Genomic DNA, 16,540 nt, shown 5'->3' with positions numbered 1-16,540 from the left:
TGGCCTGACCAGAATCCCCTGATCTGCTTCTCCAAGGAAGATCTGGCAGGCTGCAGGGAGAAGACCCCATGGGGCCACCTGCCAGCCTTGGACACACAGCCATCAAGACTGTCCAGTGAGGAGGCTGGACTCAACTCCACAGGGCACCCCTGTGACAGAAGCCACCGTGTGGAGGGGACACATGGTTCACACAGACCCTGGGGTGCGCATCACCCCAGAGGGGCCAGCAGAGCTCAAGTTAATCCAGCACTTGACTCCCAGCTAGGAAGCAACAGTGGAGGGTGGAGCCCACGTGAAGGGCAGGGCCATGGTGCCAGTCACTCATGGTGTGTCAGGGGCCAGTGAGGCGACCCAAGGCCCGAGTCCTCACCTTGGAGATGAAGGTAGTGACAGAGATGGCCAGGCTGTCTGCGGGAGTGACATGGGAGCAACAGCCTGGGCACAGCAGGCTCCCCCTCAGGGTCCAGAGGGCCAGCCACGAACAAGCATGACACTGGCTTCGGGTGTGACGGCGGGCAACGTCCACACTGCCACCAGGCTGGGAGACCCGCTGGAAGCCGGATGGGGAGTCAGGTCGCTTGGGGGTCACGGGACACGCTGGGCTCAGGCTGTGCAAGCCTGGCGCTGGGGATGGCATGAGACACTTGTGTCCTTGCGCTTGGGGCCTCGCCTTAAAATCTGGGTTTGGAGTGAGGAGGGGGCTGAGGACAAAATGAGTATCAAGCTTTGGTCTTGCCCAGCAGTGGTCACACAGCGGTCCCCTGAAGTCACTCCTTCAACTGGACACGTTAGACACAGACTGTGTTGTACCCCAAGTAAGCAATCTCTGATGTAGCTGGAGGAGGTGTAATTTCAGTGTCACCCTGTGACTGTGATGCAGTTCAGAGACGCCAGGCAACAAGTGCCAGTTGGTGTCATCCGGGCGACCCACAGAGTCACAGTGCTCAGCATCATGTACGCAACTTCAGGAACTCAAAGTTATGCCAAAGACTGTTTCTATGACATTTATTTTAATATTGAATGTCACAAGATTTAATGACCAAATTAGTCATTTACATTTTTCAGATATCTAAATATAAAATTGCTAAAAATTCAAATACGGATAGCAAGCTACAAATAATATTTCTTTTAGAAAAGGATGCTCCTGTTGGCTGAACAAAGGGCAAAATGAAAAAGGAATTCATTAAAATGATCCCTGTGCAAAGAAATACACTTGACCTTGAGATGCTCTTTAGACACACCTCTTCCTGTACAACGACTTAAAAAATGTTTTAAAAGCAGGTCCTCAGTGAGACATCTGGCCCTTGGCCCTGGCCGGGGGCAGTAGGTAAGGACGTCACTGTGGAGGAACTGGGCGAGGCCCGCAGAGGCATCTGGTGTGGCCAGAGGTGTGGTGTCAGGGGCCCCTGGCCCCACGTCTCTCCCACCGCGGAATGGGCTGCCGGGGACGCGCTCCTTCCGCTTCCTTTCTCAGCGACACCGACAGCAGCTTCCTGCCGGCTCGCACTGGGCACGCGAGGTGAGGGAGCTGGCGGGAGTCAGGTCCCGCACAGCCATCAGAGCAGAGACCCCCAGGCCGGGGCACCCTCAGGCACGTCTAACTGCCAGCTGGAACTCCCACTTGCTGTAAGAACTGGAAAAGACCCTGCTGGGCGGCTCGGCATGACCCGAAGAACAGCCGTCACCCCGTCCTCCTAGCGCCCCATCTGTGAGGGGAAGAGGCACAGCCTTGGACACGCACGCAGCGCCAGGTCCTCGTTCCTAACTTTTAGTACGGCACTATCCTCGAAGCCAATGCACTCATTTAAACAAATGGCATAGTTAAATCTATTGACTAAGCCCTAAACATTTCTTCTGAGAAATCGAACCATAGCCTTTCCAATCTGCCTGTTCAATATGGGAACAGATTTTAAAGGGAATAACATAATCAATCCTCCACCCCAAAGAATGGTCCATCATACCAACCATGATAAAGAGTACACCTGTTTATTAAAAGAAAAAAAAAGAAATGTACACTTTTGTTCTTCGTTTGCTTTAAGAAATTTGATCAAGTTGCAAGGAAATGTCTGGCATGGCTATGTACACTCTCAGGCAGGGTTGTCAGGCAGTGAAGCTGGCCAGGCGGCTTCTGGCTCCTTGGGGCTGGTCTGGCCCCTGGGCATTGCTACTCAAAGCCACTTCGGTCCATGTCACGTGCCCTGCACACCAGCCTAGGTGCCCCCACCCGCACACCTTCCCCGAGAGCGCCCTAGCTCTCAGCTCAGAGCCCAGGGCTGGCCTCTCCCAGGCACTGCAGGACTCGGGGTGGGCTCTGGGGCCACCTGGCCCTGGCAGGCGGGCTCTGAGCTGCAGCCACAGACTGAGGGTGGAGGCCAGTGTCACTGCTGCCCTGATTTCTTCTCCTTCTGGAAGCTGAAGCTTGTACGTCTGTTCAGTTTTTTTTGTTTCTGAGCAAAATAGTCAGCCCGGGCAGTGCTTGCTCGTGATTCCACGATGTAGTTAACCTAGAAAGCGAGAGGACACACCTATCACTTGCCAGTGCTTGTATCTCGCCCGGGGCAGGCCTGGAAGGGAAGGGGCGCCTAGGGCCAGGTACACTGCTGTGGCTGGAGTCCCAGGCATCAGGGCTTCCGTGCAGGTCAGGACAGAGCAGCCCCCTTGGTGTGTGCTGCTTCCTCGGGGGCTGCGCTGGACTTGCTGGCTCTGCTTCCTGCTTGCCTTGGAACCTGGGCCCACACCTTCCCGACCACCACCCTCTGCATCTGAAGAACAAAAACATCACAGCAATGAGAAACCCAAACAAAGCTCTGCAGTTAGCAGGGGGTTTCCTACTGCGCCATTTCCTTAGAGCTCACAAGCAACCCAGCAGCCAGCCAGGGCTCCTTGACAGGAGTGAAAGTGAGGCTCAGAGCGCAGGGCGGGCCCAGAAGGCCAAGGTCACTGGGGAGTCGGACACGGCAGGGGTGTGCTGCTGCTTTTGCATATCTCAGGGAGGTCACAGGGCCACCCTGTGCAGCACCGTAAGCCTCGGCTCCCCTCAGCACCCTACTGCCCTCTGCTTTCTGTGAACACTTTCTCCACACCCTCAGACTTCTAAAAGTTAAGAATCCTGGTTAGAGGAGGAGGCAGCCCCCCCCCCCCCCACAGGTTTTACTCCGAGGGCCATGCATCTGGTGCTCAAGGGAGGCCTCTGTGACAGCAGGGACCAGAACCCTCAAGAGGACAGCATGAGAGGCAGCCACACCCACACCGTCCCCAGACTTGCTGTTCTTGTTGTCAGCAGCAGGCAGTAAAGGCGGGTGTGTGGGCACAGAAGGCCTGACATGCTCGGCCACTGCCTCGCCAAGCTACCAGCTGAGAGTAATAAATCATCAGGACCACGGGGCTGGGGCCCTATCTGGGATGTATGGAAATCAGGGGTTTTATCTTTCTTAATAAAAGCAAGCTTTGGGTTACAGTGTTTGCACTCTCAGCCAACCTAGTGCTTTCAGTGTATTTTTGGCACATATAATTTGACAAAAGCATTTTAAAATAATCCTTAACAAGCCAACTATTTCCTAAATTTATTATCTTCAGGGCTTTGTGATAATCACATAGATAATTTTAATGGAAGATTAATGTAATAATCAAAAGATAAAAACGCCCTTTGGTCTGCCATTAGCTGGTTAATATGCTGTGGCTTAAAACTTGCACAATTTTATGCACTATAGAGTGTTTCACTTTCAATGCATTTTACAGCTTAAGGCATAAAAATATAGGGAGTTTTCATGGTCAATAAAGCCACAGTTTCCATCACTCCATCACTAAGAGAATCTGATTTGAGGAGCCCAGGGATTCCTTGGAGATTCATCTCTGAGCCTGCAGAATTGGGGACCACACATAGCATGGCTCAACTGTACCCCAATAGGAGAGCAGCCCTGGGACTCCTTGGCCACTTCAAGCCCAGGCTCCACCTTTTCAAGCTCTGTGGCCTTGGGCTTCTGTCTCATCTATAAAATGGGGACAATAATGTCTACACCGTGGGACAGTGGGCCAGACAAGATGGGATAATGTACATAAAATCATAAATAGTTGGTATAAAAATTGGGAGAGATTTATATTTCTACATGGAGGAAAAGAGAAAATAACTTGATGGAGGGCTGCCTGTGCATGAGAGCTGTTCTGCCACAGCTTCTGGCTGTGACTTCCTTTTCACTTCAGCCTACAGCCTCCTCTGACATGAAAGTCCTAACATGTGTGATTCCTTGAGTCTGAGACTGACCCTGAAAAACCTCTGATGGGCACAGGGCTGGGCCTCAGTCACTTGGAGCTGGTACACAGTGCAAAGACAGAGGCCTGACCCTGGGGGAAAGGTGGCTGAAGCTTAGTATTTAAATTGCTATAAAAATCAAAGTTAGGGAAGTGAAATTCAATCTTGCATCAGGACCATGATCATTAGCTCCAAGTAAATCAGGCCTGGGCAGGCCGCACCCCTCCTGGAGTCTCTTGAATGATGCAGTGTTTCTATACACATTTTGATATGAAAACAGACATTTCAGGGGAGGTGACAGGCCTCAGGGATTTTGCAGAGAGCATCTGCTTCGAAGGAGCATTTGGTCCTGTAAAATGATTTCTTTGCACTTGATCTTCCAGAGTCTCATATTGAAGTCATAAACCTGTGTTTCTGTCATCAATCTGCTGTTGTGAAAATTATTTTGATGTCAAACACAGGATTATAATTTTACTAGAATCCTTCTCAAGTCTTGAATATTTTAATGCTGGCTATAAAAGTAAGTTCAGCCCCTCTCGGGGCACTGGAATATTTCTTTACCTACTCCCTAAAAGTTCCTGTGGCTGCTTGGTGATGATCTGGCAGATAACTCTCCAGCACCCCTGGGTGGGCACTCTGTCTCCTGGTTCACGGTGAGGGGGGCCTCAGTCAGTGGTCTGCAGACCCCCACCTTCCATCTGGTGACCATGCCACTCTGTCTTGGTCCCAAACCATCCTCCAAACAGCTTCATCCTTTAAATTTTCACCCATCATTTTTGAAGACCTTTTGCAGCTGTGGGGACTATGCTCAAAATGTGCCTGTGAAGCAATTCCATGTGCTAAAATCTCCCAATCAATTCCTTAAGGCCACATAGATTTGGGGGATGAAGAACTTGCAAACCTATGCTCAAGTTCTGGTGCTGCTAACTTAGCAGCATCACCACCCTGGCTAAGTTGTTTTGTTTTTTCCTCCTGAGCCTCATTTTCACCTAGGAAATGGGAACAATTTCGCAGGTTTGTCTCACAGAGTTGTGAAGATTCAATGTGAGGGGATGGGTGAAGCCTTTAACCCAGGTCCCATGTCCCTCAGTGCATCTTCACTGCTTCTATTACTTGGTGACTTAAGAAGAGAATGAATAATGCCCTAGGAAGAGTTAGTACCTCTTGTCTTATTTTCATCCTAGCAGCATTTTGCTGGTGGTGGTGTTGAAATTGAGCCCGAGTGAGGTGAAGTGATGAGCCAGGGCCACCCAAGTAGGGGTGAGGAAACATCTTGGGTTCTAACCCCTCTGCAGACCAGCTGTGCTTTTCCATCTGGTCAAATGACCTAAGATTTGGCTGCAGGAAGAAGTCTCAATGTAGGAAAGTCCTAGTAGGCTGCTCAGCCCGTGGGGCACTGATCAGACTGGGCAACACCTGGTGCTCCTTGGAAACAGCAGTCCTGACTCTTTCAGGGCTCCTGAATCAGAGACCCAGCTGGCCGCTAGGCCAAGCAGAGCTGCTCTCACCAGCCTTGCCCTGCGAGGTGTGGTGTGGCCTGGCTGCTCCAGCTTCCTGGCCACACATGAGCACCTGCCTCCACCCTTCACAGGTTGCCAGGAATCTGCTCTACCCCTCATTCAGGTTCAGCTCTCCTGCCTCCCTACTCCACAGCCAGTCCACTCACCCTTTCCATACCTGCATGGCATCTCTGTGGCTATGAATATTCTGGTAATGGTTTCATTCTGTCTCCCCTGACAGAGGTGGAACTCTCTGGAGATAGGGACTGGCCTGTTACCGTGGTATCCTAAGCAACAGGTTGGCCCACAGAGGGTGCTATGAGGGTTGTTTAGGTTCAGTAACACATAAGCCAAGCTCAAGCTGGGTATGTTTTGAGCAGGCTGAGAAAATCACTTAGAGCACAACTGAGGTGTCTTTGGAACCATCATTTCCTCCGAGTCCACCCTAGGAGCCTCAAGGAGCTACTGACAATGACTGGAAGAAAATGAATGGTGCATGAAAAGAACCAACAGGAAGAGCCAGGACTACTGGGCGGGGGAGAGGAAGCTGAAGGAGGTCCTGCTCTGGCAGAGTGGGTGCAGAGCTGCTGACCCAGGCTGCGTGGCCTGGGCCTTGGTGTTCATCGCTGGGCAGCATGGCTCCTCCTCTGCTAACCTGGATGCAGACTCCTGGCCTGGTGCCTGAGGATGGGCTGCAGCCAGCCTGAAACAACTAAACCCATACATCCTGCCCCCTGGGCAAGAAAGAACTTACCTTGAGCACAATTTCATTGACGGTAGCAGCATCAGATTCGAAGTAGAGGTGTTTATAGTCGTGATTGCTTAGATACGTGAGTTTAAATATTGCATGACCTAGAGAGAGAGAGAAAGAGGGGCAGTGCTGCTGAGTTCCCTACAGGAAGGTTCCCACTCGCCCCATTCAAGTGGACGCAGGTGGAGGCTGGGCTGCTCCTTGCTGGAGTGGCTGGAGCCTTCGTCACAGGCTAGGTGTAAAACAGACTGCAAAAAGTAAAGATCAAACAGCTAGTCGGGCCCCATTCCACCCTGGAGTGTGTTCAGGAGAATGCCACGGTGGAAGGATTTATGGAGATGCTACTATAGAATAATTACATGGATGGGCCGGGGATTTAGCTCAGTGGTGCTGCTGCCTGCCTCGCAAGCACAAGGTCCTGAGTTCGATCCCTGGTACAAAAAAAAAAAAAAATTACGTGGAAAAGGAAGTATTTTAAGGTAGAAGGCCAATTAACCTCAAATTATTACTCTAAAAATAAAATAGTGCTTAAAGTCAAGTACATGAGCTATGGAAGGAGCAGGTCCACAGCCAAGCTCTCACAGAGGTTCTCCCACAGCCCTGGCTCCTTCTGGAAGCTGAGTCCTGCCTGGAGGGGAGCCTGGACTTGGGAGCCATATGGAAGCTGCTCCCAGAGGCCTGGGTCGTTTCTAGCCTGGAAGGATGGGGATGGGAGTGCTAGCACCTCAGGAAACAGACTGAACCCACTGTTCCGGTCTTCTGATATACATTTGACGCAGATACAAATTCATCCTCGTTCCCCGCCAACCTTTTCAGAGTGACACTGTCATTTCTCAGACTGCCTCTTGGTCCAGTTTCATGTGACCCCACTGCCCCCACAGACCTCAGACCCCACCTGGGATGTTCTCTCCCACTGATCTGTACAGAAAAGCCTGGCCCACTCTTGGTGATCTGGTTTGCCTGGTGCTGTCCCAGGTGCACCTTCAAGCTATACTCCAGAGGCCCTTCCTTCGTGGATTTGTTGTACTGTGTGTGGCTTGTCAAGATCTGCTTCTTGCTTAGCCACACCTGCAGCCAGGTCTACACTTCCTGTGTAGGGACACTGAGCAGGTTCCCTCCTGACAGTGATGCCAGCCTGTCTGGCCTGTACCGGGACAGAGGCTAGAATGAGGGGCTTCAGGACTTCTGGCCTTGGCCAAATGTGAAGCTCCCCCAGCTCACGAGCACATATGGAGCTGGAAGACCCCAGCAGCCAAGAAATTCTTCTGAAGCTGTTTTGAAGCTGTTTTCCATTACTGGCAGCCAAAGAAGCATTGTCAGAGAAAAATGCAGTCAGTGCCCAGTGAGCCTGCCTGGAGTGCGGGGCACCAGGCCCATGTCACCACAGGCCTCACATCTGCAGAAACAGCCTCCTCAGCCAGTGTAACAGACCCCAGGGCCTGGAGATTAAAATTCAGCGTGCCCTTTCTATTAGGCCTCCTCATCCGTTGTCCTCTTAATTGAAGCAGTGGCTGGTCATAGTTATTAATTAATAATACATCACCCAGATTACTGTAAGTTCACCTCTTTCCGGGAGAAATCTTCTCAGGGACTTTATTTACAGTAGCTAATTTTTTAGAGCTCCAAAAATAAACTGATATATGTTGTACATTTGTGGCCAGAAAAGTTGAGCTGCTGGTATTTTATCCTGGAAATATCATTACGATATACTAATTGTGACTATAAATCCTATATTGAAAAAAATTAGCTAATAATTTCTGAAAAACCTCACTCTCAGTCACTTGACAAATTTAACCTGCCTCTAAATTGTGGCCTTAAAATGTTAGAATTCTTGACTGGAAGCTAATCACTCTGTTAATATATGAATTATTTATTTCTGATAAGAAAGCAAATCTTCCTTGAACAAAGGCATCTCCGAGTGTGCACCTGCATGCAGTCATCTTCACAGGGTCCATCCCAACACTGCAGGCTTACTGGTGACGCAGCCATGTGAAAGAACAATGCAGATACCTTTGCTGGTCATGCTGTGCCCAAGCAGAGCCTTCTAGGAAGGACGCAGGGCTGTGAAGGACAAACAGGAACACCCCCAGCCCTGGGGGGCTTTGCTGCTGACACCTGGCCACTGACAGGCACAGACACCAGGGCCTGGGGCTAGAGAGGACCAGAAGGTCTTGGGGAGGCCTGCAGACCTGAGCTTTGGGGTTCACTGACCACTCTAAGTGATCTCATGCGTGCGGTCTACACCACCTGTTCCCGCTCATCACTGACAAAATAAACCCTCAAGATGTGGGAAGTATGTTTTGCCTGAAAACCTGAGGCACTGTTAAAATCAACCTGCACTTTAGGTAGTCAAATCTATACGTGGCACGTGTGCTATGTGCTTGCGTGGGCCCAGGGGCCTAGTGGGGCTGCAGCTCTGTGGTGCCTGTCAACTGCAGGCTCACTGAGGGGAGGCCTGTGTATCACTTGCACAATAGCACAGTGCAAAGGCAAAAAAGAAACCATCCCAGGTCTCCTGAAAGGCTTGGGCACCCAAACTCCACTGTTTCGCATGCTTGGGGGCTGTGTCCCTTCCCTGTCCCCTGTGCTTGTTCCAGTGCCCAGCTGAGAAGAGAAGCAGGTGCAATGCACTCATCACTGAGGTTCTGGACAGGACCCCACCTGCAGGTCTGTTTGCTCTGTAACCATCACAGAGCCACAGTAACCACCAACTGGGAGACGGCCATGAGCAAGGCGGTCCTACTTGGGCCAGGGCTGCAGCCATGCTTCCACCTATGCTGGGCCACAGGACATACGGCTGATTCATTTCTAAGGGAGAGAGTTTTTTCCCTTTCCTCCAAGAGAATTTTTGCTGGAGCTTTCCCCAGCTCCAGGCTGTTTTGCTGGGTGGCCAAGAGGGGAGATTTTGTCAGTTCAGGCTCTGCCGGGAGCACAAGCAAGTGCAAGGGATGGTGTGAACCTTGAGAGAGTAGGAGGAACAAGAGGAGGAGGATTAGCTATGGAGATGGGGAAGGGCCTTTAGGGACAGTTTCTTGGAGGGCTGACACCTGAGTCACCTTGGAGGAGGAAAGGAGCTAGCTGGGTAAGGAGGTATAAAGAGGAAGGTCAACAGAGTAAGCACAATGTACAACAAACCGGGTCTGTAGGAGCTGGACAGACCAGGATCCTCTGTGGGGGGGACTGGGAACATCTGGGTTCACCTGCTGCCGGGCCACCAATGGCCTTGAAGCAGGACAGTGAACTGAGTGAGTGAACTACGTTTTAGGCTGTTCCTTCTGGGTCTCCAGAGCCCTGAGGCAGAAAGACCAGTTGCCAGTCATCCAGGAAAAGGCTGGCGATTTTGAACCAGACAAGTACAGAAAGGATGCTGAAAAACAGACTGACTTGAGAACTGTAGAGAAAGTAACACTGGCAGGACTTAGGGACACCTTTACCCCAGAGTGACAGCTAATCACCAGCATTCGCACTTGTATAATTTCACCCAGTCCCAGACCTATATATATTCAAGTGTAACAAGTTAATTGTATAATTTCATCCAGCCCCAAATGTATATATTCATGTGTAACAAGTTAATTGACCTCGTGCTGGAAATAAATCTGTCAGTAAACATGAGCAATTTATGCTACATGGTAACCAGAAGAAGAAACAATGGGATCTGAACACTGAATGGAGTAAGTAACGCCTGTTATCACCCCAAGGCTTCCCTGGGAGGGGAGGAAGAGGAGTGGAGGGACTGCAGTGCAGCCCACCAGGGCACCTGTCCCGGGCCACGAGACGGAGTCAGGTGGGGGTTACCCCTGAAAATTCAAAGAACACCAGCAGTTTCACAGGAAAGGGGTAAACTATGGGAGCATATTGGCTCTGTAAAGATGTGGGCTGAGGAAAATTATGTATTAAATACTCAAGTTAGTTCAGATCATCTTCCCTGGACTATTGAACTCCATTTGGAAATTAAGACAACAGCCTGCACCACCCAGGGAAAAGCACGAGCCTGGAGTTGCCCAGGGATGAAAGGGTGGCCGGGGACCTGGGCAAGGCCGCCTCTCCAGGAGCCCAGGCTACCCGCTGTAAGGAGGCCCGCAGTACCTGCAACCAACTCTCGTGTGTGTGCACACACATGCATCTCACCCATGTGCCTGTGTAGGCAGGGACTCAAAGAGTGGTGGTAACTCTTACCACTACAATGGAACTGATATTTAGTGAAGAAACAATACACCTATTTTGAAGATTTTGTGTTTAACTGGGTCTTCTCCCAACAGACTTGCTTTTCTAATGCTGTAGGAATGAAGTGAAATATAATGGTATAAATGTAGCATCTGAGCACTGGTCACGTACTCAGGGAAGACAAACTATACATCTGCCTCTGAATATTGAAGTGGAAATCTGGCTATGTAAAATGTATTTACATTTACGTATCTTGTTTCAAAGTAAACCAGAGAAGATGGGATGTAACACCAAGCAGAAACTAATTAGCAGTACAAATGTCAGAAGCAGAGACGTTTGAGCTTTTGTGCGATAATTTATCTTCTGCATTATGCATTTTAGCTGAAGCAGGAGGCTGTGCTGAGAGAACAGGTTCCCTGGGCCAATGCTGGGGAGTGGCTGTCCTCCAAAGGCTGCGCTTGCTATGAGGCGGGACAGCGACTTCACTGGCCAGGCCTGGGGCTTCCAAACCAAGGCTGCAGCCCGCCTTTGTCTAAGCCCCTCAGTGGCACCACTTGCCAAGAACACCAAAGATGAAATTGTTTTTCTCTATTTTCAATTAAAAATTATAAAATAATGTTAAACATTACTAGAAATTCAGAAGACAGGGAAAAATCCTCCACATTCCATCCATCCCATCATCACAACAGCCTAGCACAAGGGATTTGCAGTCATTTTTCTTGTCATCCTCACATCTTCACAGGGTTATAATCAGAGTGATAATAAAATTTGAGCTTTTTAAAAAAACTTAATATTTTCTCATAGCCGCATCTCTGGTGCAGCACAGTCTCCATAAGCATCTCTTTCAACGGCCACAGTTTATTCCAACAAGTAGATGTGTGCTTCGGCTCATACCAACTCTGTTGGGCAGCTAGGCTACTATAAAACCAACAGCATTATAAAGAAGGTTACTACAAATGGTTCTGAGGCTTTGGAGTCTTTCTCAGTTTCTTTATATCAGACATGGAGGCTTTTAAAATGTTTTCCTTTGTTTTGAGACAGTTTCCTAAGTCACCCAGGCTGGGCTTCAACTTGATCCTCCTGCCTCAGTCTCCTGAATAGATGGGATTACAGGCATGTGCTACTGTACCCAGCTAGGCATGGTTATTTCGTAAAACTTGGATGGCTTCTGGTCCCTCTGGTCTGGCAGGGGACAGAGAGCTCTCCAGGGACTCTTTGGGGGAAACGACTGAGAACACACTGTTTTGGGCAGGGCTCTCTTTTCTCCAGGTCCCAGGAGGCCAGGCTGGGCTGGGAGTCTCTCGTCTTGGGTTGGGTCTCCACTGTAACCAGCAGTTCCGAGCTGCCTGCAGAGAGCTTCAGTTCAGCATAATACCCCACAGTGGCAGAGGCCCGAGGACTATGGAGGTGATCCCACACGGGCACTGCACGACCTCTTTGATCTTTGGGGTGGGGCTGCATCTGACCTACTTACACTTTTGCCTGCATCTTTCAAACTTACTTTCCTCACTCTTTGGCTCCTTCCTATAAACATAATTAAGTCTCTCTAATTATAAAATCTCCCATGGCAATGTGATTTCCCTTCTTTAATTTATTGAAAACACTCCTGCTAAGGTCACTATGCCCTCAATGTTGAGAGCTCCAGTAGAGCCTTCTCAGCCACTTCTGATTCTTCTGAAAGTTGCCGCCTGAGTTTCCATGGAGCCACAGTCACCTGGTTCTTCAGTGCACATCTCCAGTCTGTTCCTTGTGACCTTCCCACCTGCATCCTTCCCATACTATCTTCCCCAGTGCTGCATCCTTGATTTTCATCTCTTCTAACTCTACTTTCTTTCCTTGGATGTTACTTACTACTTATCTATTATTGATGCCGGACAGATATCTGGCCTAGATCCTTCTCCAGCATCTCAGCGCCTGCCTGTGGTGCTGTGACATCCTCATGTGGCCTGTATCTGAGCACGTCCATAGCCAGTGTCAACATCTGGTCACAGCGGAAGTTCTGTCAGTACACCCAGAGGCCTCACCGCACACCAGGTCCTGCTCCAGGCACGTGGTCCCTCAATAGTTCTCCCTGTTCACCCTGGAGCTCTTCCTATCCTATGCCCACAGCTGCAGCCAGGTCCTGGCCAACTACTGCATACTCTGTTTTTCTACTGCTGTTCATGTCTGCAGATCTAAGCATCTACCCACAGGAGCCATTTTTTAAAAACACACTGGGACATGTCATTTGCTTACTGAAAACTCTGCACTGCTTCTTTTCCTATCAATCTCAGAATAAAATCCAAACATCTTAAGATCATTTTCAAGACCTCAGATCAGCAGTTTTCATATTTTTTAGTCTCAAAACCCTTTACGTACTTTAGTTTATACCCATCAAAAGTCACTGAGCTAGAAATTGAAATTGAGAAACTGAAAAAGTTTAGCTCATAAAAGACACTATTACAAGTTGATCATGATACATCAACTGGGATGGATTAAGAAATGCCTTGATAGCTGGGTGTGGTAGTGTATGGCTATAATCCCCACCTTCAGGAGGCTGAGGCAGGAGGATCACTGTGAGTTTGAGGCCAGCCTGGGCTCAATAATAAGTTCAAGATCAGCCTGAACTATATAGTGAGACCCTCGTCTCAAAACAAACACACAAACAAAACAAAAAAATGCCTTGAAGATTAGTAAAGCACAGTTCTGGGCGTGTCTATGGGTGACTGACAGGCAGGCCAGCAAACTGAGGGGAAGAGCTGTCCTGGATGTGGTGGCACCAGCCAATAGGCTTGTACCCTGGATGGAAGAAGAGAAAGGAAGAGGAAGTGTTCCTGTTTTGAAGAGCTGCAATCTCCCTGGACAGGTCTGTCCTTTGGACATCAATCTCCACGTCTCCAGTGTCAGCCTTCAGCCGCCAGGCCTTTCATCTTGAACTTGGTCCTTGCTTTGCAGCTTCCACTTTCTTGGCTGAGTAGCTATTGCATCCTCTGACTCTGCGGTGCAGATGGCCACCGGGACCCTCTGACCTCTGACCCTGTGAGTCTGCCTTAGAAACCCCTGCACAATTACACACACAGCAGTACCTCGGTTCACGAACTTAATTCTGTCCATGACTCTGGTCCCAAACTGAATCGGACGAGAACCAAATCAAATTTCCCTATAAGATCAACATTGAATCTAACCTTTGAATTTGATTCGGTTCTTGTCCAATTCAGTTTACAATCAGAATCATGGAAAGAATTAAGTTAGTGAAGCGAGGTACTGCTATATTTTCTATTGGTTTTGTTCCTCTAGAGAACTCTAATACACACATTAGCATAAACTACATTCTACACTGGAAAAACCCTTTTACTTCCCCAAACAAAAAGTTTAGAAAGAGTGGCATTATTTCTGTATTTCAGTATTTTTAAAAACTCTGATATTTGGCTTGAAAGAAAACAGCTGGATTATCCTATCTGCTTCTACATTTGATCTGTTGTGATATACTCGGTTAAGTGAAGTATGTGAAGAAAAGTCAAAGAAATATGCTTTTGGATAAAAAGAGGCTTCCCTATTTATATCTGCAGTGCCAGGGATCATGCTCAGGGCCTCACACAGGATAGGCAAGCCCAGAGTCACACCCCAGCCCAGAAGGCATATTTTAATATTCTTCTTTGATACAATGCCAAAGTCGATGAATGGCAGTTTTCTTAAAAAGTAGCTGCATTATGAAATTTAAAACTTCATTAGTAAGTTTCTTATACTTTTGTTATATTAAAATCTATTGGTTGGTCTCACTCTTTGAATGGATCTTCCCTCTTGTTTGATTTGTAATATCAAGCAGTAGTATGAAAAATACTGGTTCATTGAGTTATGAAGATCTTTCAAATGTTGAAACATTTCATTATACAATATAAAAAAATCACATTCATTCATAGCACCATTGGTCTCATTATTCAATTACAAAACTGTTTAAGCAACAGGAAGCCAAGCTTACAGTGATGGATACAAGATTTCCAAAATTCTAATTTCACCTGAAAGCTTCAATTTCATCACTGGTGTCAAACACTGTCACTTGTTTTTCCTGAAGTGACAGGTTCACCTCCTTTTCCAGAAAATGTCTGCTAGAGACTCGAGTTTGGATAACCATAGTTTGTCAGTTACTCTTTTAAGTAAGGATGGTGTCTCTTGAAATAAATGGCTAGTTCAGCTTGCAACTCAATATACATGTGCTTTTCCTTAAGATGAGTATTCTATATACTTCGATGGACTTAAGGAAATAAATTAAAAATAATGGCTTATGGGGGCCTTTTGATAACTTAATTCATGTCTAAGTTGTCTCAGCAAATATCACCTGTTATTTCAATAACTAATTATTGGTTATCTTCTTTAGCTTTTAGAAAGGTAGATAAGCAAGAAACAAGTTCTGTATTTAAAAACTGTCTCCTTGGAGCAGTTTTTGACAAACTTGAGCTTGCAAGTTCTCTATGGTAGGCTACATGACCACAAATGACACTCCAGTTACCCAGAATCAATGGCATGGAGAACTTGGGTATCCTTTGCACAACAAAACAAAACAAAACATAACACATCAAAAAAACCCAAACCAAACAACCAAAAATGGCCCTTTTTAATTTTAAGCACTAAAATTGTACATTATATACTTTCTCACCTGTATTAACAATACTAGGAAAAAAAAAAAGAATACTATGAGCTGGGGATTTAGCTCAGTGGTTCGGCCGCCTGCCTTGCAGGCGCAAGCACCTGAGTTGAATCCCTGGTACCAAAACAAAACCAAAAACAAAAAAGCACCCCAAAAGAATACTAGGAAAATATATTACTATTTTACCATGTTCATCTGTAGAACTACTGAATATCATGATTTTCTCTTTGTTGCAAAAGGTTCTTTTGTTCTACACTGCTGTGCTTCCTTCAACCTTGGACTGCTTTTTTTTTTCCCCATTAAGGAAAATGTACCATTTATTGGTACATTTTTGGTATAAAATACAGTTACATTCATCATTGGGATCTTGTACCATTATATGAGTCTCTTGGTTCATTTTTTTTTCCCCCTTTCCTTGCCCGCCCTTCACCCCCTCTACCCTTCCCTATTTGCAAAGACCTTGTTTCCATTTTTTTCCTCTCCTCATCTTTTTTCCTTTCCTTTTTGTCCCTTCCCCTACCCCTCCCAATTCCCCTGCTCTTTTAGACCTTTTCTTCCTGTTACACAATATCAGTTACACATTTTTAAAATTACAATATTAAGATCTAAGAGACATTACCACAGATTTTACAGAATTTAAAAGGATACAGAAAGCATATTACAAAAATCTTTTTTGAAATAAATTTGACAACTTCTAAGAAGTACCTTGGAAGACAAATTAATGAAACTAACTCCGGAGGAAACATAAAATTTGAATAGTACCTATTAAAGAAAGTATATTCCTAGCTTGAAAACCTACCTATATGACAACAGCAGGCTCATAAACATTTTAACTGATAAATTATATCAAACAATTAAAGCAGAAAAAAGAAGGAACACTTCTCCCCTCATTTTAGGAAATCAACATTGTGCTAATCCTAAAACTGGATACATATAATAGAAGAAAAAAATATGAACATAGATAGAAATTTGTTTAACAAAACAAACTATTGGAAGTCAGATCTGGCAGGATTTGTAGAAAGTGGTTTTGTTATAGGGATGGCAGTGTTGGTTCAGCATTGGAAGATCCACCCCCAAAAGTCATCATTTAAACAGAGGAAAGGAAAAAGCCATATGATCCTGTCATTAGTTGGAGAAAAAATACTGGACTAAATTCTACAGCTGTTCATGGTGAAAGCTATCAGGAGACTAGAAGTAGAACAGAACCTTCTCAACAGATTAAAGACATGTACTCCATACTTCCAGCGAGAATG

At 47.2% G+C, this 16,540-nt stretch overlaps 1 protein-coding gene across 22 annotated transcripts in view; it reads right to left on the bottom strand.

Annotated features, from left to right (window-relative positions):
• Positions 1 to 1,970: 1,970 nt before the first annotated feature.
• Mapkap1 (MAPK associated protein 1) overlaps positions 1,971 to 16,540 on the bottom strand; it is a 233,563-nt gene continuing 218,993 nt past the window's right edge. For 20 of the 22 annotated variants that reach the window (XM_021262056.2, XM_004849373.3, XM_087183202.1 and 17 more), the window contains 2 exons: positions 6,503 to 6,600; positions 1,971 to 2,504 (listed from right to left, as the gene is read on the bottom strand). In XM_021262056.2, coding sequence (XP_021117715.1) covers positions 2,379 to 2,504; positions 6,503 to 6,600 — 224 coding nt within the window. In that variant the 3' untranslated portion in view covers positions 1,971 to 2,378. Of the gene's footprint in view, positions 2,505 to 6,502; positions 6,601 to 16,540 lie in introns of those variants that run through there. The other 2 variants (XM_087183200.1, XM_087183196.1) reach the window with 1 other exon arrangement.

The sequence above is a fragment of the Heterocephalus glaber genome, unplaced genomic scaffold, assembly GCF_053883595.1.
Source record: "Heterocephalus glaber isolate CG9 unplaced genomic scaffold, H.glaber_assembly_v1.0 deba00001479, whole genome shotgun sequence".
NCBI lineage: Eukaryota > Metazoa > Chordata > Mammalia > Rodentia > Bathyergidae > Heterocephalus > Heterocephalus glaber.
This window is presented reverse-complemented; position numbering and strand designations above follow the sequence as displayed.